The sequence below is a fragment of the Hypanus sabinus genome, chromosome 2, assembly GCF_030144855.1.
Source record: "Hypanus sabinus isolate sHypSab1 chromosome 2, sHypSab1.hap1, whole genome shotgun sequence".
In the NCBI taxonomy this organism is placed as follows: domain Eukaryota; kingdom Metazoa; phylum Chordata; class Chondrichthyes; order Myliobatiformes; family Dasyatidae; genus Hypanus; species Hypanus sabinus.
In genome coordinates this window covers 114,304,650-114,325,816 of record NC_082707.1, presented here as the reverse complement: position 1 = coordinate 114,325,816, position 21,167 = coordinate 114,304,650, and the positions used below count along the sequence as shown (strand labels likewise).

Here is a 21,167-nt window from a genome sequence, read left to right as displayed (position 1 = left end):
AACAGAGCTCAGGACAAGGGTAGTGGGAATCTCATTGGAACTTGCCAAATACTGTAAGGCCTGGATGGAGTGGACTTAGAGAGCATGTTTCTACTAGAAGGAAAGTCTAGGATACGATACAACCTCAGAGTAAAGGGATGTCCCTTTAGAAATGAGATGAGGAATTTCTTTAGCCATATGCTAGTGAATCTGTGGATTTTTTTTTTGCCACAGAGGACAATTAAAGCCAAGACATTAGGTGTATTTAAAGCAGAGAGTGAAATGTTCTTGATTGGTAAGGGGGCTAGAGGTTACAGGCAGAAAAAAGGAAAATTGTTGTTGAAACATAAATCAGCCACAATTGAATGACAAAGCAAACTACATAGGATGAATGGCTTAAATTTGCTCCTTTATCACACCTTATGAGCTTAAGATACCGATGACTGTGATGTGACAGAGTGATCCAGTTAGAACCCCAAATGAAATGAAGAACTGGGTGTGTACAAATGAACAGTCAATTGCAACAGGGAGAGTGTAAAACTCTTCTGCACAGTGCAAGCTCCCTGGTTACTTCATGAAATGAACATTGGAAGCATATAAGAAGTCACAATAAAGACAAAAAAGTATGTTATGAGCAACTAAAATTTTATTTATAGAGAATCTTATAATGTAATTTCACACTGAAGATATAAATGTAACAATTAAAATTATAAAAATCTCATCTTCATTAGTTATGATTAAAAAATAGATGTGCTTAACTCAAGATTAGAATTTATAGATTACAGTGTCTACAGCAGAAATAGATTTTAAAATATAGAGTATCATTAATCTTATGTGCAATCTAATATTCAGTTTTATTCCCAGAAAATCCATTTCCTGATTACTTTAAAGATGGCAAGAAAAATGATTGTGACATTTCATCATAAATAATCTTGGGAAATACTTTGAAGTGTGTTCTCACTTCAATGTGCCCGATTTGAGCTTACTTCATAAATGAATGGTACAATATGGAATGTGTTAACCAATAACATCCACAGAATAGTGGCTGCAGGGTTGAGGAACAATATAAGCAGGTAATCAGAATCATCCTCTGCATCAAAATCAAACTGCTTCTGTGATACAATGAAAAATTATATTCACCTTTCATGACATTGATGACATCTTGATTTTCTATGTGTGAGATGTACCTACACAACCTATTTTTGAGTTTTGCTTCCCAACTGGCTGCTGAAAGAAGATCTCTCTCTTAAGAGTGGAAGATCTGACATATTCACTATGAGAGGAACAGCATCATCTACTTCAAACCCCCAGCAACAATAATGCAACATATATGCTAACACAATTTTTCACTTGGGCAAGTTATTTAGATTTATTAGTGACCATAAGATAAAGAATGCCCATCAGAAGCAAACTAGCGTTCATTGCATCATTCATGTTTTGCTGTAGGAAAGTATGCAGCTGTAGGAGTGAGACAGACCCTACTAAGCTTGCAGCCAGTGGGAGACGGAATTTGACAGCAGTGAAGTGCATTTAATTGCTGGATTTGTATTTTTGAAAAGATCATAAAATGTGACTAAAACATAGGAAGTAAATATAAACTCTTTTCAGTTATAATAACTGCACAGATTGGTATAACATACTTCGCATTTATAAAACTAAAATGTTGTGATTTGTGGGTAAATGTTTAACCTTCTACATAAAGCACTGTAGTAAAGATAATTTAACTATTTGCATTTTATCCAAAGAATGCATCACAAATAGATAGAAAACTTAGTTTTAGGGCACACCTAGACCATTGGATTACTCTGGTGAACTACACTATCTCAGGCAGAAAGGCAAGCTGTTATTCCCTCTAAATAAAATATAGTAGCCTGAAAACCTTCTGATAAAAAGCAGTTTCAGGCAACTACCATGACATTAAAAAGACATTTTCTGAGGTAGAAGATGTAGATACTTAAGATTTTGAATGAACTGAAAACAAAAGCAATTAATATCTAAGCAGATGTTCTAGGATGTTGTGAAATCACCAATAATGTAAATTTTCAAGAATTCTTTGAGTTTGCAGGAATATTAATGACGGACTACCTTCCAGATATGACACCTAAATTAATATAAATTTGAGAGTAAGGGGTATTGTCAGGAACACCACCTTGTGCGGGCAATAAAAATACAGAAGCAGCAAATATTATTAATTAAAACAGTTTTTGAAGCAGCTTTGATGTGTGTATACTGTTCATTACAGCCCTCCTAGTATAATTTCATGTACTTCCTAAAATGCAATTTATTTACTACTATAATAAAGACCTAAAACTAAACTCATTATCAGTAGTATATTTATTTTGTATTGATATCTGACACAAAATTACAAATTAGTAATATCAGAGTCACTGAAGTCAACCCCCAAATGTCATCATAACTACAGTAAATTTTGCTCCAAAATTGTCTAGTGAAGTTCTCTTAAGTTGCAGGACTACACAGACAGAGGAGGCTTTGTTTTATAGCAGTGACTTTCAATAGACAGCAAGGACAGTAGAACTTGGAAACTCAAAGAAACACCCACCCCAGGCTCATTCTTCATTTGAAAGCTCACAATCAACATTCTTACATCCTCCACACCACCAACATCCACATTGCAGAGGGCACTATTTCATGTTATTATACTGAGAGAAACTATGAAACATCCTGTATAATTAAAGAATACTACAATATTAAAGATGCTGGCTAATTTTAAAACATTTCTATTCCATTAATAGAGTATTTTCCAGTCAAAATTGTATTCTCCTGAAAAACAATGAGTATTTAAAAACCTTATTAATTTCTTTATTTTGGATAATGGAGAAAAAGAATAGTTTGAACAAAGTCAGCATTTTTTTTTGCCAGGAATTGACTAGTTTCTATTTCAATTATCTTCTGATACAGGGGGACCCATACTGAAAATCCAATGCAATTTCTTGTTATTTCACAGAATTTGTTTACAAATGCAAATTTAACTCTTTGGATTCATGGCTGCTGTTCTTCTAACTGGAAATGCACTATAGTAGTTAAGTTTTCTTAATAGCGGTTTTCTTCAGTAATGTTTCTGGAGGTAGCATTTATTTAAAAAGCCTGCAGGTGGCAGTCAACAGTTGACTCAGTTTGTTCTTGGCCTAAAGTTATCTTCATGTCCTCAGTTATTAATGGTTTAGCATTTCCTCATTTCAGTAAAGGTTTAGCATTTCAGCTCCAAATTAGTACAGCTTGTTGTTTTGAACAGATGTTTAAAATGATTGGCAACCATGGAAGAGAAATACAGAAACTTTATAAGAACTGAATTATTCAAAACAGTTGGGATAGTTCACACAGCAATTAAAGTCTTTGTGGATAGCAATGCTAGACAACACAGTTGCAATATAGGTAAAATTCTAGTCAGAAATCCAAAACAAAATGACAACTTTTGCAACATACAGACAGACAAATGTCATGAATTATTTATAATTCAGACACTCCTAGTGAAGGAAACAGGCAGATTGCAGATTACCACAAATTACCAATATGCCTAGAAACAAAGCTTCATATCCAGGAAAACGTTTGGAAGCCAGATCTATTTGTGAGAGCATAGATGCTTTACTTCTCATTAGCTGTGTGAGATAATTTACAACAGCTCATATTTCCTTTCTACAGTTAATACAAGGATGCTTGGTTAAAAAATTGTATGAATTCTTAAACTTCTAGGGGAGTTCCAATGAACAGTTTCTATATCCTTATTGACAATTTAGTGGTAGAACCAGCAGTTTCCATGTTCAGTATTTTATATAATGTCTTGACAGTACATCTAAGAAAATAGTATGCTTAAATCAACTACACTTCATAAATTGAAACAAAGCTTCTATGAAAACTTGCAGTCATATTATCTACACTCAATAGAACTAACCTAAGTCATGATTTTCCCTGCACAGTACTTGACTGAAGATGGCTGAGTTTAGAAATGGAACTCTTCCTAAAATTTCAGGATTTGAAGAGGCTTGCAAAAGAACATTAACCAAAATGTTCTCATCAGTTTTCAAATTAGTTTTCAGCAGTTTACCCTGTTAAGAAATTACAGATGATCAAGAAACAAATATACACTTTGCTGATTTAGCACATTATTCAAATTTGCAGCAAAATAATGTATAAAAGAAATGTTAGTAGTACAAACATGCATATATTCTACACTCAGTTGATACATTGATGTAGTTTAATAATATTTGCTATTTTCCTTACCCTCTAGAACAACTGACCACAGAGCTAATAAAGATTTAGTGCAGGCTAGTTTGGATTTTTAAGACCCTCATTCCAAACATGAAAAAAACACATTTGTGATTGCATAGATCAAGCTACTTTGCAGCTACGTATACATTGTGTGTTACAATGTATAATGTACATTACTCTTTCATATCCACACGGTCAAGTTCAACTTAGAAGTGTAACTTACTCTTCATGGTACCCTTTTCTTGAACTAGTTTGAGAGTTCCATGTTAAAAATCACACTATAAATGCAATCTTCAGCCATTATTTTTGAATATAAATACACCTCAAAATTTACCATTTCTGCCATGAGCATGTATGTCCCTATTGGGACATCACCTTTAACACTAGATCAGATTATTTTCAGTCCCCAAAACCATTGTGAAGTGCAATGACATTAAAAATGAGGAAGAGTATCTCTTTTCAGCAGATCAGTCATTTGTGATGAGGCACTGGAGCACATCTTTTTGACATGTATAGCCTACATTGTCAAATATAGCTGTACATTTTTTTCAATAGAATGTAAATACTTCATTCTCCATCACATGATTCATACTGTTACTGCATGGTACAGGTTCTGGGATTTGACCCTTTGCCTCCTTGTTGTGGTCTGAGCAGCACATGGAACTTACTCTTTCACAGTTATTGCCTTTTTTCCAATTGGTAAAAATATTTGAGGGCAAGAATCAATTTCTAAATTTTGCCCTCTGCAATCTTTTCCCCAGGAAGTTTTAAATGATTTGGTATAAGTAGTCCACATATAAACTCTACTTTGACAACACTAAAAGAATGGATTAACCAGTTACTGCATAGGTCAAATCCAAACAGTACATGCCAAAAGAGCTATCTTGAGTTTTCAATTTATAGTGTAAGGCTCTTTTAAGATGTTTTACTTATATACAGTTGCTAACAATTAGCAGTCATAAAATTATTTGATGTAGAAGATGAAGCCTGTAACAAACCCTGTCCCAATGGAGTACTGCACATTGGCAGCCCTCTCAGGAGCATAAAGTTTCCTGTCTTGGACACACTAAAAACACATCAAACTTGTCAGATTTCCCAGCCATCCAGATAACAGGGAGATGACAAGTGTTGAAATTTTAAATTGACTTACATAATTCAAAAAATAGAAATATCTCTGCACAATTGAAATCAGTCAGGAGATTGTAGAAACAAATTATAGAAAACATTGAATTAATTTAACACAATGTGCACTCTGGGGGCATGCAAGTTTTAGAAACTGCAATGAGGAACACCAGTATTTTTATCACTGTTAAAAGCACACAATTTAACATAAAAGTTTAAATGCCTAGCTTAGCTTTAGAACATATAGTACTTGGGCTTTTATTTTAAAGCAAAACCTGCATATTTTTCCATCATACCCTTGAATTTAAAAATCAGCTCATTCTCCCATCCTATCACCGATTAGACTCCATCCTAAATTGCTAAATGAACTCAATTCTTTCTTTGTGATGGAGGTATGAGGTGCTCTGGTAATTCACCAGGCAAGTCATAACCTTCAAGTTTAATGCTAATCAGGTGACAGGCCAGAGCAAATTCCTCATCATCCAGCATTCCATCACGATCGTAGTCAGCCAATTTCCAGATCTTCCCCAAGACAGTGTTTGGCAATTTAGACTTGACCATTTCTTTCTTTGCATTGTTCCCATTGATTTTGCCATTAATTGGAGAGAGAGTGTAGAAAATTTCATCATATTTTGACTTCTCCCTTGCCACAATCCACTCACTCTCATCTATTCCTGCTTCAGCTCCTTCACCATAGCCTTCATTAAAGGGTCCATTAACATTGCCATCAAACGCACCACCCGTCACTTCCTGTGCTGGTTGGCTTGCTTCTTCACGCCGGATCAAGTTCATCAGTTGGGCAATGTGATTGGCCAACATTTCATCTACTGCCTCCAGCAGTTTGGGTTTTAGACTATGAAATTTGCTGAAGTCATATAACTGCAACATTTCCTGTCAACACAAACAGAATACAAGTTATATAGAAGTAAAAACTCATCAGATCTGAAAGCCATCCTTTCATCCTCTGATCAAACCAAAAACTAAAAGGCAGAATTTGATACCAAAGTTATTGAATCTACTGGATTCTTCAGACAATCTTGCATAAAAAAGTCTGTTCTAACTGGTGCTAGCACCGCTAACTTGCTCTTAAATCCACCCAAGTGCCAGACAAGGAAAAAATGCTATCAGTGATGTAGTTAGATGAAAAGGATTGAAAGAAATACACCATTATTCATAAACTGTAGTGCTCAGGGACAATGTATTTCTGCATCCAAACTCTTTGCACCCTTATGTATCCCATCCACATCTCCAGCTACATTCACTGGTGGCCAAATAATGGCAGAGACAGAAAGCAAAAATGATGGAATGATCAAGCAGCAGGAGTAGGGAAAGGCGCAGAGCTGGAAGTTTATGGTCAAGGATCCTTCCACAGAACTGAAAAAGTGAGAAAACAAGTCTGTTAAGCTGCAGAGGGGGAAAAGGATAGGAAGTAAAAGGGAATTTCTATGACAGAGCGCAGACCAAAGTAGTCAAAGCAATAATCACCTACTAGACTCAAGTTGAAACAAAGGCACCTGTGGAGATATATACAATGAGAGAGGTTTGTTGGGGTGAAACACTAATAGGATAGAACTTCTCAGACTTCCCATTTTCCAAATAATAAGTTCTACAGTCAGCACTCCTTATCCGCGAGGGATAGGTTCCGGGACCCCTCCCGGATACCAAAATTCGCAGATGCTCAAGTCCCTTATTCAACCGGTCTCAATGAGGTGAACCTTAGGACCCAGCGGAACCCCAGACCGTATTTAACCTGTCTCAGTGCAGTGGACATTAAGACCCGGCATCAGAGCTCTGAATCCGCAGTGTTTCTGATCATGAAAATAATCACGATCAGGATTGAAAATAAAGTGGAAATAATACAGCGATCGGAAAGAGGTGAAACGCCATCGATCATTGGAAAAGTGTTAGACTACGTCAGTCAACAATCGGAACAATTTTAAAGGATAAAATGAGAAAGGCTCTGACCCGATGAAAGCTACAATTATTACTAAGCAACGCAGTGGTTTAATTATTGGGTTTTGGGTTCTGTCTCTGGATCGAACCCGGCGCTGAAACATACGTGTTTTATGTGCATAGAAAGGTAAATTATATACTATGACAAACGTTTGACTAACTGACGCTAAATAATACCGACTGTATTTATTTTCCCATAAAATAGGATTTAATTTCAAGAATATTCATCCAACTCCTTAGTTTTTTTTGTTAATGGTCATCCCCATTTATTTTCCAGATCAGAATGTCTACAGCATTACTGAACCATAACAAGCAATGACTGCTTTTAACATGAAACATTCAGATGACATCTAAGATGACATTGTGCAAAGGAACTTAAACAGCCACGAAAATGCGTCATTATTTGACCTTTTAATCACTGACAAAATATTGCCATTATATTCTCCTATTCTTTGCTACAATGTGTTTACACTAGAGCCTGCAGCATGAATTACTTCCAAACTTTCCAAACAATTACAATGTAGTGCACAGACTGTAAATTCCAAACAGCATGCTGCCGCTTCTTTGTTCTCCTAACTTTATTGCAACACATGAGCTGTGAACTACATTACAGTACTGAAGCAAAAAAAAATTGTTCCGCTTCTGCATTCCTGTACAGGTAGGAATAAAGTGCATTTTGCTACACAATGCTTTCACTCAAGATAGTAAAATTAATTCCCAGTCTAATAACCCTGGATAAAAGCAGAAGGAAGCGGCTCCAAGATAACAGCTTGAAGTGTCAACATCGTCAGTACGTGATAACCATCACTTCAAAAAGGAAAAAAAAACTGCCACGATTTAAACCCTAGGTGACAGCACATACTTTCCATGTGCAGAGTTTTGTTAAATGTAAAGATTGCTGGATATAAATGGCTTGTCTCCACTGGTTAGGATGCCAAGATTTGGTAACGTTTCCACATTTTGAAAAGTTTCATTCACCGTCTAGAAAGGGATTGATTTTCCTTGCTATATGCAAAGCAGATCATTGTAAGTTTAATTAGCATTCCACAGAACTATCAGATCAAAATAAAAACCTCTCTGATACTAAGTACATCAAACTGCTACCTTGCCCTAACTGCCCACAAATATCTGTATTTAATAATTGCTGAAACTCTAAAATTCAAATGAAAGGAAAGACTTCCTTTGTTAGTTTTAAGTGCATAAAATTGCAACTCTAGACATGCTGGGCACCTTCCAGAATTTAAAGCGATAACTGACTCCTGAATGTTCTAATCTTCAATTCACATCTCCCTTGCATTACGTTTGGATATTGGTATTTGCTTGGTTTATTACTGTCACCTGTACTGAGACACAGTGTCATCCAGGCAGATTAGTCCATACACAAATACACTGAGCCTGTAAAAGAAAACAGAATGCAAAAGATAGTCTAAACAGCTACACAGAAAGCACTGTGGAGGGAAACAAACACCAAGGTCCATACAAGGTAGAATAGGAAATCAGAAATTCAAATGGGCATACAAGAGGTCCATTCACGTCTGATAAAAACAGGATAGATGCTGTCCGAGTCTAGTGGTACGTGCTTTCAATCTTCTGCCCAGCAGAGAGAATGATTGGAGTGCAAAGGTCCTTGATTATGTTGATTGCTTTACCAAGGCAGTGAAAAGCGTAGACAATCAATGGAGGGAATACTGGTTTACATTTACAATTCTCTGCAATGCCTTGCAGCCTTGGCACAGAGTTACCATACTAAGCTGTGAGGCATCCCAAATAGGATGTTTTCTATGGTGCATCTGTAAAAATTGTTAAGAAGCATTGGAGACATGCCAAATGCCTTTATCCTTACAAAAAAGATGATTTTTTGGCACACTTTTTTTGGCAGTACCATCAATGTGGCTAGACCCGAACAAATTATCGGTGATACTTAACCAACGAATTTGAAGCTCTCAACCATCTCCATCTCAGCATCACTGTACATATAGTGGTGTATACTCCACCAGCTTCCTAAAATCAATGTATTGATGACATTGGCAGAGATCACCATCTTAGAACCATGCCACTAGGCTCTCTATCAACTTCCTGTAAACAGTTGCATCATTGTATAAGATTCAGGCCACTATGGTGTTGTTATCTGCAAACTTGTAAATGGGGTTAAAGCAGAATTTGACCACACAGGTGGAAGTGTATAGAAAGGAGATGCTCTGCTTTGCCGATGATCTCATGCCTAGCTTTCCAGAAATAAAACCATACAACAGGTTTTCCCAACATGCACTGCAGTATCCCTCAGTGCTCAGTGCTGGAAAACCACACCTTGATTTCAATCTGCATCTGGAAAGGGTGGACAGTAAGGACACCGATGTCAGATTATTATTTGACTACAGCTCCACCTTCAATAATTCCAAACAAACTCATCAACAAATGCTTGACTCTGGAAACCAACACCTCCTTCTGCAACTGGATCCTTCACATATTGACCAACAGAGTAGGAACAGCAAGGGTAGGGAGCAACAACTCTGCTGTGATTATTCTAAACACTGGTGTTCCACAAGGTTGCATGCTCAGCTCCCTGCTCTACTTCCTGTACTCCTCAAATAATGAGCCATTCTAACTCCATTCTATGAGTTGAAGATTATACCAGCATAGTAAGGCCACGTTTCAAATAATGATGAACTGGCATACAGGAAGAAGTTAGAGAACCTAGTAACACAGTGTCATGAAAACAACCTTCCACTCAATGTCAGCAAAACCAAAGAGCTGGCTATGGGCCACTGACTCCAGGAAGTTGAGGAGGTAGGGAATGAGTGTGGTAGTGGTGCAGTGCACATACTACTGTCCACATCAGGGGTTCACAACCTGTTTTATGCCATGGAACAATAATCATTAAGCAAGGGGAAGAGTATGCATCTCACTCCTAACACAAGCTACTTAGATGATGCAAAGGTATTGATATGTCAGGTAATATGCCAAAGGAATATTATGCCTCTGATCTTCTCTGGCAGCCACAGTATTTTTGTGACTGGTCCAGTTGATACAACTCTTATAGATAGTGTGGTCAAGGGATATGGGGAGAGGGCAGGAACGGGGTACTGATTGTGTATGATCAGCCATGATCACAGTGAATGGCGGTGCTGGCTGCAAGGGCCGAATGGCCTACTCCTGCACCTACTGTCTATTATTGTCTAAAAAGTGGCCTGATCTTCATCTGTCATAATAGACAAACACAATCTGGCTAAACAAATACACAAAACACACAAACAATTGTACTTCTTCTCGTCAATACTAAGTACACCATTAAAACAATCACAGTCTAGGTTCAGAAAAGTATGTGAACCTCTGGGGTAATGCCTTCTACAAAAGCTATTTGGAGTCAAATGTTCCAATCAATGAGTGCTGAAGGAGGTGAAAAAGAACCCAAGGGTAACGGCAAAAGACCTGTAGATGTCTCCAAAACTTTTTGAAGTCTCTGTTCATGCATCCAGTATATAAAAAAACACTGAACAAGAATGGTGTTTGTGGAAAGATACCATGGAGAAGACCACTGCTGTCCAAAAAAAAAACGCTACTGCACGTCAAGTTTGCAAAAGACCACCTGGATGTTCCATAACACTGCTGGGACAATGTTCTGTGGACAGATGAGACAAATGTTGAACTTTTTGGGAGGAATGCACACTGCTATGTTTGGAGAGAAAAGGGCACTGCACACCAACACCAGAACCTCACCCCAACTGTGAAGCTTGTTGGAAGGAGTGTCATGGTTTGGGACTGCTTTGTTGCCTCAGGGCTTGGACAGTTTGCAATTGCTGTGGAAACAATGACTTCAAAATTGTATTAAGACATTTTACAGGAGAATGTCAGGTTAGCAGCCTGTCACCTGAAGCTTAATAGTTGGATGATGCAACAAGACAATGATCGAAACACAAGAGTACATCAAGAACAGAATGGTTTGAAAAGAAGAAAATTTGTGTTTTAGAATGACCAAGTCAGAGTCTACACCTTAACTCGATTGAGATGCTGCGGCATGACCTGAAGAGGATTGTTCATGCAAGATATCCCAGAAATATTAATGAACTGAAACAGTTTTATATGGAAGAATGGTCTAACATTCTTCCTTGCCATTGTGAGAGTCTGTTCAGCAGCTACAGGTAACGTTTGGTAGAGGTTACTGCTACTAAAGGAGGTTCTACAGCTTGTAGCTTAAGCAGATTGTCTATCATTGTGACTTAGATGAAGATCAGACCACATTTTATGAGTAATTAATGCTGAAAACTAGGTAACTGCTAAGGGTTCACAAACTTTTTCTTCCAACTGTATATATTATTTTGCACTTTGCGGCATAGTTATTAACTGCTCCTCTGCAACTAGATCCATGAATTCCTAACCAAGAGCTTGCAATCACTAAAGACAGGCAACAACATCTGCTCCATGATAACCTCAACAGCAAAGCTCTGCAAGGCTGCATGATTGTGGCCAAATTCTGCTCTACCTCAATTTATAAGTTTTCACATGACATCTGTGTTGTGGGCCAGATCTCAAACAACAAGGTAGAGTACAGTAAGGAGTTAGAGAGTCCAGCTGCATGGTTTCAAGACAACAACTTTTCCCTCAATGTCAGCAAAATGAAGAAGCAGGCCATTGACTTCAGGATGCAGGGTGGACTTCATGCTTCCGTCTCGTTCATGATGCCAAGGTGGAAAGGGTTGTGAGCTTCAAGTTCCTAGGTGTATGCATCACCAAGTTGTTCTGGTTTAGCCACATGGATACTACAGTGACGATTAGATTGATAGATAAATCACACCAAGGTCTCTACTTCCTTACAGGTTCAAAGAAATTTGGCACGCCCCCAACAATTTACTTATAGATGCACCATAGAAAGTATCCTACCCAGATGCCTCACAGCTTGCTTTGCCCAAAACAGCAAGAAATTGCAGATGGTTGTGAACACTGTCCATTGCATCATTGAAATCAGCCTCCCCATTGAACCTGTCTACACTTTATGCTGCTACAAAATAAAGGATCTCTCCCACCAGTCTTTCTCTCTTAGCCCCTTCTCCATCAGGCAGAATATACAAAAGCCTGAAGGCATGAACCACCAGACTGAAGAACAGCTTCTCACTGTTATCAGACTCTTTAACAGACCTCTCATTTGCTAAAAGATAAACTCATGATCTCCAGTCTTCCCACTTGGTCTACTTGAACTGCACTTTATCGGAAACTACAATAATATGTTCTGCCTTCTGTTTACTTTTTACTACTTTAATGTAATTTTGTATGGAGTGACCTGACTGGATACAGACAAAACAAAATCTTTGCACTGTATCTCAGTCATAAATTAATATAACAATAATAAACCAATACCAATTAATAGCTCATGAGTAAACATTGTGTTTAGAGATAGGCTGCTTCAATTGCGAAGGCATGATGAATGGAAATGAACATTATGAAACCCTTGGTGAACAGCCCATTTTCTTGGGTAGGAAGGTCAGTGAGACCACTGAGCATCTCAAATGATGTCCTGGGACTGGGATAGATAACTTCCAACAACTGCAACCATCTTTTTTTGGTGTAAGGTATAACTCCAACTATAAGATAGTTCTTCCCTTAATGATTATTAATCTTAATTTTACTAAGGTTCCTTGATGCCACATTTGGTCAAATGCTGCCTACGTCAAGAGCAGTCACTCTCATCTCTGAAACAAAGCTCTGATGAGACCTGAGGCAAATGGTTCTGGTGAAACCCAAATTGGATATTCATGGTTATTTGACTATCAAACAATGTTTCTTTTATATGCACAAATGACCCAATCCACAAAAGATTAACTGAAAACAAACTTCAAAAGCTGGTTAAGTCAACCAAAATTTCTCAAATTCCTGAACTTCACATACGGAACTGAACAGCTGTCTGAAAATAACAACTGCTGATGTACACAACCAAGCAAAGCCTGGTAACAAGGAACGAAAGGGTGCTCAAAGCATAAGCAGCTTGCATCTTGGTGGACACCATGTCCATTTCACAATCTGAATATTTTAAACATCGAAACAAAAAAAATATTATTCTTCACCATTCCTCATTCCTATTTCCCTCTCTCACCTCATCTCCTTACCTGTCTATCACCTCCCATGGTGCTTCTCCCCCTTTTCTTTCTTCCATGGCCTTCAGTCCTCTCCTATTAGATGCCCCCTTCTCCAACCCTGTATCTCTTTCACCACTCAACCTCCCAGGTCTTTACTTCACCCTTCTCTCCCTCCCTCCCTATTTCACCTATCTCCTTGTGGTTCTTCCTCCCCTCCCCCCACTTTCTTACTCTGATGCCTCATCTTTTTCACCAGTCCCAATGAAGGGTCTCAGCCTGAAAACGTTGACTGTGCTCTTTTCCATTGATGCTGCCTGGCTTGCTGAGTTCCTCCAGCATTGTGTGTGTGTGTGTTGCTTGTATTTCCAGCATCTGCAGATTTTCTCTTGTTTGTAAATGATTATTCTTTGTGACTTAGGAACTTTGATGGCATCCTTCTGCTAACAGCCCTAACCATATTCCAGTGAGAAAGAATGCATTATTCAGTAACATTTGAACAGCCTATACTGTTTGGTGCAGTGTTTGTTGGAGTGCTTAATAAAACTGAAGCAGCACTAATGGTCATTCACAGTGAATTCTACAACATATTTAAATGCTCACTGGAACCAAGATAAAATATTTAATTAAACAATTGGCAGCCTCATTGTTTCTGGGGCCACTTCTGATTTCTGTTAATGATTTTGATTATGGTCCAAAGTTCAGGTCAAAACATCCTGCAGCTACAGCCACCTTGTAGGATATATTTGTCTACCTCATGGCCCCACTTCTGCCCTGTCTGACCATTTGCCATACCACTGTCCCCAATGTAGGTTTCCTCAGGAATCCCCAAGGCAGCCCAAATTCCTTAAAATTTGTGGCCCAGGATAACATTATAGGAAGCATTGTGGAAACAATAACTGAAGACTCAAGGTAGGACTCAACTGCACCAACTTGCTGCCAGGGTCCCTAGAGACCTCATCTGCCTACTTTCCAGGGATATCAGAATCTAGGGACTCCGTAACCATTTGGGACTTAATCCATTCATCTGTATCAAGATCATGACTCAGATATGCACTTGCCAGAAATGTAAAAATGAAGGAGAAAGATTAATGGAGTTTGGAATGGGCAAATGAAATTAGAATTACTTCTTTGGGTGGAGACACAGAGTAGAATGAAACAACCCATTTCTGTATTGTAACTTGTAACAATATGCAAGCAAGCCAAAATTTATATCACACTCCAGCTCACTTCCTTCAGATAACTCAAATGTTAAAAAATAACATGATTATCAGGGGTCACATTCAGGGAATTACATTAAACATCTACTGTTTCTTGTTGAAGCTTCTCCTACTGTTTATACAGGAAGAATAAAGAATGGCAATTACCCACATAATGACTCTTCAGTAACACATGAATACATGGTAGAGTTTCCCCTTTTTGTGCAACAGGACTGGTTTAAAGTAAGTTAATACTAGAATTAAAAAATACCACTTTCTTCTTTCACTCATTCAGATGTAGTATCCACCCATTGCCAAAAGGAAACTTACTGGCATATTCATCTGCGTTACTGTACCTGCATTTTGTTTACATTGGGAAAATCACCAGCAGAGATATTATGTTCCTGCTGGAGGTTCATATATATCTCTGGAAGTCTGTTTATCATTTCTCTTTTCTTTGCATCTTTTCCAAACATTGCTGGCATCTCCTTCTTTAAGTAACTGATGATATACGCATGAACCTAGAAAACAACATAGATAGTAATTAGGAAATAAATTAAATGTTTAGTGTTCCTACAGATTATTTATTTCCTTTACTTAGTGATACAATGTGGAGTGGGGCCTTTCCAGCCCTTCGAGCCACACTAACCGAGCTAGCCCACAACCACGATTAACCCTAATCTAATCACAGGACCATGTGCAATGACCAAGGAGCCTACCCAATAAAAGAAAACCCTACGTAGTTCATGGGGAGGATATACAGACTCCTTACAGGACTGTGCTGGAACACCCCGAGCTGTAATAGCATCGTGCTAACCACTGGCACTATTCAGGTGCCCAAATATACTTCCTTAAAACTTACAAATATCACCAGAGTACAAGACAGATCATTTCATTTTTACAATTAAAATTATATCATGCCATCATTTTTCCCATACATATTCTATGACCAAACAATCTTTTGAAATGGAAAAAAGGAACCATAAATTGGACCCTTCCTCAATACAGCCTTTGCTATGATTGCATAAGACCAGTAAACCTAACATCAATGGCAGTTAAGTTACTGTCAAGAAGTCTGAGGAGTAGAATATACATTCAACTAGGAGGACAGGTTTTGATGTAGCCAGCACAGCTTTGTGCACGGGAGGCTGTGTCTTAGGAATTTGATTAAGCTTTTGTTTGATAAGCGTGCAAGAAGACCTGACAGGGCAGGGTAGTAGACATGTTCTGGAAGATTAGATCAGATAGAATTCAGGGAGAGCTAACTGGATACGTACATTGAATTGACTTTTATTTCTTACATCCTTCACATACATAAGGAGTAAAAATCTTTACATAACGTCTCCATCTGAATGTGCAATATGCAAATTATAGTCATTTGTAATACACAGTATGTACAGTAAAACATACAACAGAACAGTCAATACAGCTTAGAAATACAATTGTGTCAGTGTGAATTGATCAGTCTGATGGCCTGGTGGAAGCTGTTGTTTCACAGTCTGTTGGTCCTGGCTTTAATGTTGTGGTACCGTTTCCCGAATGGTAGCAGCTGGGAACAGTTTGTGGTTGGGGTGACTCAGGTCCCCAGTGCTCCATTGGCTTGATGGTAAGAAGTGGAAGGTAATTTTTCAGACTGGAAGGCAGTGACTAGTGAGTGCTGGGTCCAGCTGTTGTTTGTCATTTTTGTCAATGATTTGCATGATAAAGTGCAAGGCATGGATAGTAAGTTTGCAAGTGATATTAAAGTAGGTGGTATCGTTGACAGTGAAGGTTATCAAGAGTAACACTGAGGTTTTGATCAGCTGAATTAATGGACGGAGGAATAGCAAATGGAGTTTAATTCAGGTAGGTGCAAAATGTCGTATTTTAGAGTGTTAAATCAAGCTAGGATTTTAACAGTGAACAGTAGGCCTTGTGGAGTATTGAAGATTAGAGAGACCTTGAAGTTCAAGTATATGGTTCCTGGAAATGGAGTCACAAGTAGGCAGAGTGGTAAAGGGGGCTTTCAGTCAGGGTAGAGCATACAGTTTGGAGTTTTGTTGTTGTACAAGATGATGGTGAGGCTACATTGAGAGTATTGTGTTTAATTTCACTCATATTGTTATAGGAAAGGTGCTATTAAACTGGAAAAGTGCAGAAATTATTTACAAGGATGCTGCCAGGACTCGATAGACTGAATTATAGGGAGAGGTTGGACAGGATAGGACTTCTTTTCTTCAAGCATAGCAGCCTAAAACTGATTTTATGGAAGTGTATAAAATCACAAGGGGCTTAGACAGGGTGAATGCAGTGAGTTTTTTTTATTCAGGGCTGGGGAATCAAAAACTAAAGGGCACAAGTTTAAAGTGTGGGGGAAAGATTTAGAAGGAACTTGGATGAACTTTTTTTCTTACATTGAGGGTGGTATGTATATGGAAGAACTGCTAGAGGAAGTAGTTGAGGCAGGAACATTAACAACTTTTAAAAGGCTTTTAGGCATGTACATAGAAAGGTTCAGAAGGTTTTGGCTCAAACATGTCAAATGGGTCAAGATGGCGCCTGCGTCCACGCTCCTTTGATTGACATCTTTTGGATAGATCATGAAACCATTTTTTAAATTTCTTTTATGTCCTTTACATTTGGTTCTCATCTTGAATGTGTTTCTGGAACTGCTGGAGCCTGAGCTTTGCAGCTTGGAGATCATTTGGGTGCTTTAGTGCTCTGAAGTCTCCGAGAGGATTCTAGGAAGCAGAGGTAGCATGAGCAAACCTTGTGGCAGGCAGGCAGCAGGACGGGGTGCAAGCTGATGTTTGGCTCCATTTTATTGATTAAAGCTTCCATTGTTCACCGATTAAAGCAACAAGGATGATTGAAACATTGAAGTGAGTGCTGGCTGCTTGCCTTTTGTTTGGTTGCTTCGTACTGGAGAAGGAAGAGCCAACTGCTGCGTTTGGAGAGTGCTGACCAGGTTTTTTTCTGCATTTTGGATGTGGACTTGGCCAGCAGACTCCCTTTTTCAACCCTGTAGTTTTTATATTCTGTGTTTTATCGTCCGATCTTCTTGTTTTTTTTGTGTGGGGAGATGATTTGGGGGTTAATGTGTCTGATTCGTTTTGCTCATGTTTTTGTGTGGGAAGAGGAATTTGGAAGTCGATGTGCCTGCTCTCTGTTTTATTTGTTTTTTTTTGTGTGGGAAGAGGGATTTGGGGGTCGATTTGCCTTGTCCATTTTTGTTTGTTTTTTTGCAGGGAGGGGCACTTGGGGAGTTGATGATTGTGCTGCCTTTCTTTCCTTTCTTGGTTGTATGGCTACCCAGAGAATTGAAGAATTTCAGAGTTGTAGCCAGAGCCCGATACTTACTTAACAGTTGTGGTAATGAAGGGTGCTGGAAGATGATATACTCAGTGTATACATATCTCTGCAGACACTATCATTTTTCTAGATCCGAGGGCCTGAATGACTGCTTCAGTACAGGGTCAGGGCGTGGGACCATGACTGCATCATGCACCTAATGATCAGGTTCTTTCCTGCAATTATAGTTGACGTTTCAGTTTGGTTATATGCTCAGCTTAGTGCATAACCTAGTTCCTACAAGCCATTTTCCCAGGCATGGGAATCAGACGTGAAATTGAAGGGATCATTGTATCAGTCTGCTCTGTTGCCAAAGCATATAGTATAGAATAGCTTTGAAAAACATATAGGATATGTTTTTGCTGCTACTAACTATAGTCCAAGGCTAGTTCAAATTAATCATAGATGCTCATCAGTGTGAAAGAGGACGTTAGTGTCATGCATGTATACTGAGACTGTGCTCTAACTGCTTAGAATCATCACTGTTCCTTTACCTACATCCTTCCTGCTGAACTTGGCAAAAGCATCAATATACAAAACAAATAAAAGAGAAACAGAGGGTAGCCTTGCCCAAATCCAGGTTTGTAAACTATTAACTTGTAATGCACTTCAGACAAGCACAAGCACTGGTGTATTAATCCCCACAGTAAAATAAATCTATGTATACTTCCAGTTTAAGATAGTTCATGCCTTCATTGCTTGATTCAAAATTTGCATTCTAAATTGTCCTATTTACAATGGAAATACTATATAAGTCTGTCACAGCTCCTGCCAATCATGGCATAGCATTTCCATTTTGCTTTGTCCAAGCCTACAACCCTTACTTCAGAGAAACTCCTCCCTCCCTTTCAGCCCAGTTTCTTTCACTGTTCTGTAAGTTATGGACTTTTCTAACTGCATTGTAGTGTGTTTACTGAACCAACACTTTGACCAGAATTACAAATTAAATCCAACTGTGGCAAATGGGGAATTTAAGTAATTAAATAACTTTGCAATAAGAAATAATAATAGTAACCATGAAACTACTTATTATGTTAAAATTTTACATGACTTTTTAAATGTATCTCAGGTAGAACATCTGCAGTCAGTCTGTCCATATGTAACTCCAGTACCATCAAAGCTGCTGACTCTCATCTTCCTCTACAGTTGAGGGATGGGCAACTAATACCAACATTTGCAGCAATGTCTACATCCATGAATGAACAACCAAAATGTTTATATTTTTGTTTGCAAATTTAAAGTTTATATTTTACCACAACTATGAATTTAAAATGCTGCTTGAATTACATTTCTGTGACCTGGTCCAATCAGCTCTGCCTGAAGTACACCTCTTTTAATTTTCATGTGCAGTGTCACAAAGGACCATACAGTCAACGAAGAATGAAGAAATTAATGTTATTTGTCACAGATTTTTTTTGCCAATTTTTGCAGCTATAACTGTCTACATTAACTGCAGTTCATTACCTGTAAAAGCACTTTGGAACAGCCTTAAGGGGCTATTTAAATGCAGGCCATTTCCTTTAAAATAAACAACCGCCCTGGGAATTTCTTCAAAGTGCACTGTCCAGTGTGTACTCCTGCCAAAGTTGACACAACCTACTCCTAACACCAACTAGAAGCTATTTATATAAAAAGTATTTGCAAGATTTCCCAAAGGTTCAAGTGGCTCTGTTTCTCATTTTGTGTCAATGCTGCTAATGAACATAGCCCAAATATTTTATCTGAATTTAAAACAATTCTCTCTCTCCAGCTTTAGCATCATTCTTCTGCTATTTTTCCACCTTAACAGCTTACTTGAGTTACTCTTAAACATCACAGACCATCTTAATATAAGACCATAAGATATAGGAGCAGAAGTAGGTCAATTGGCCCATCGAGTCTGCTCTACCATTCAATCATGGGCTGATCCAATTCTTCCAGTCATCCCCATTCCCCTGTCTTCCCCCATACCCTTTGATGCCCTGGCTAATCAAGAACCTATCTATCTCTGTCTTAAGTGCACCCAATGACTTGGGCTCCACAGTCGCTCGTGGCAACAAATTCCACAGATTTACCACCCTCTGACTGAAGTAATTTCTCCGCATGTCTGTCTTAAATGGACGCCCTTCAATCCTGAACTCATGCCCTCTTTTCCTGACTCCCCTCTCTATGGGAAATAACTTTGTCATATCTAATCTGTTCAAGGCTTTTAACATTCGGAATGTTTCTATAAGATTCTCCTTCATGCTCCTGAACTCCAGGGAATACAGCCCAAGAGCTGCCAGGCATTCCTCATACGGTAACCCTCTCATTCCTGTAAACATTCTTCTGAATCTTCTCTGAACCCTCTCCAACGTCAGTATATCCTTTTTAAAATAAGGGACCCAAAACTGCACACAACTGTCTCACGAGAGCCTCACCATCACATCCCTGCTCTTGTATTCTATACCTCTAGAAATGAATGTCAACATTGTGTTCGCCTTCTTCACCCCCGACTCAACCTGGAGGTTAACCCTTAGGGCAGACAACCCCAACAGGCGGACCGCGGGCCAGGTCCAGACCGCGCCGACCCACTGGCACTTACTTGAACGCACTTGTCTTAACATGTAAATAAAGCGCACGCTGTTCTAATTTATTTTAATCTCATCCCACACCGTACACGCGACCTACGCCCCCGTAGAGCACGCGACCTACTGCTTTCTGATCAAAGCTGAACCTTTTGGAGAGAGACATTCACGGGAGAAAGTTGCACTTTCCACATCTGCGGAAGCATTGTGAGAAGAATGAAATGCGGGAGGATCCAGTGATGAAGGGTTTCGTGACAAGCCCGGCAGAAAACTTCAGGGAACGATTTGAAAGCTCCCCTACAGTCTCAGGTGACATCCTCCTCTTCCTGAGACAGCCGTTCTCCGTTTCGGCTGATGGCCAGGGGACTGCAGAGGCCAAAAGTCTGGTGCCTTCCATAGATAAGGCAACTCTTCAAATGGAGGTCTTGGAAATGGGAATATCTGATTTGCTCAAAGCACAATACAAGGACATTGGGGTGAGTGACTTTTGGATTAACTTGATTCCCCAAGCTCAATTCAAAAACACAAGAGCTATTGCAATGTTCCTACTCACACTGTTCCCCTCCAGGTACATATGTGAGTCATCCTTTTCTTCAATGAACTCTATCAAGAACCAGGGCAGAAACAGACTCTCCAATGCACATCTTGGCCAGTGCCTCAGGATTGCCACAACAGAATACAGGCCCGACATCAGAAGGATTGCCTCATCCCATCACTGTCACTTCCCTCACTGATTGGTGAGTGAA

At 38.8% G+C, this 21,167-nt stretch overlaps 1 protein-coding gene across 2 annotated transcripts in view; it reads right to left on the bottom strand.

Annotated features, from left to right (window-relative positions):
• Positions 1-605: 605 nt before the first annotated feature.
• Positions 606-21,167, bottom strand: part of LOC132382512 (EH domain-containing protein 4-like) — a 63,340-nt gene continuing 42,778 nt past the window's right edge. The window contains exons 5-7 of one of the 2 annotated variants that reach the window (XM_059952791.1): positions 14,902-15,066; positions 5,991-6,219; positions 606-4,043 (exon numbers count right to left, since the gene is read on the bottom strand). In XM_059952791.1, coding sequence (XP_059808774.1) covers positions 4,039-4,043; positions 5,991-6,219; positions 14,902-15,066 — 399 coding nt within the window. In that variant the 3' untranslated portion in view covers positions 606-4,038. Of the gene's footprint in view, positions 6,220-14,901; positions 15,067-21,167 lie in introns of both variants that reach the window. The other variant, XM_059952784.1, reaches the window with a different exon arrangement.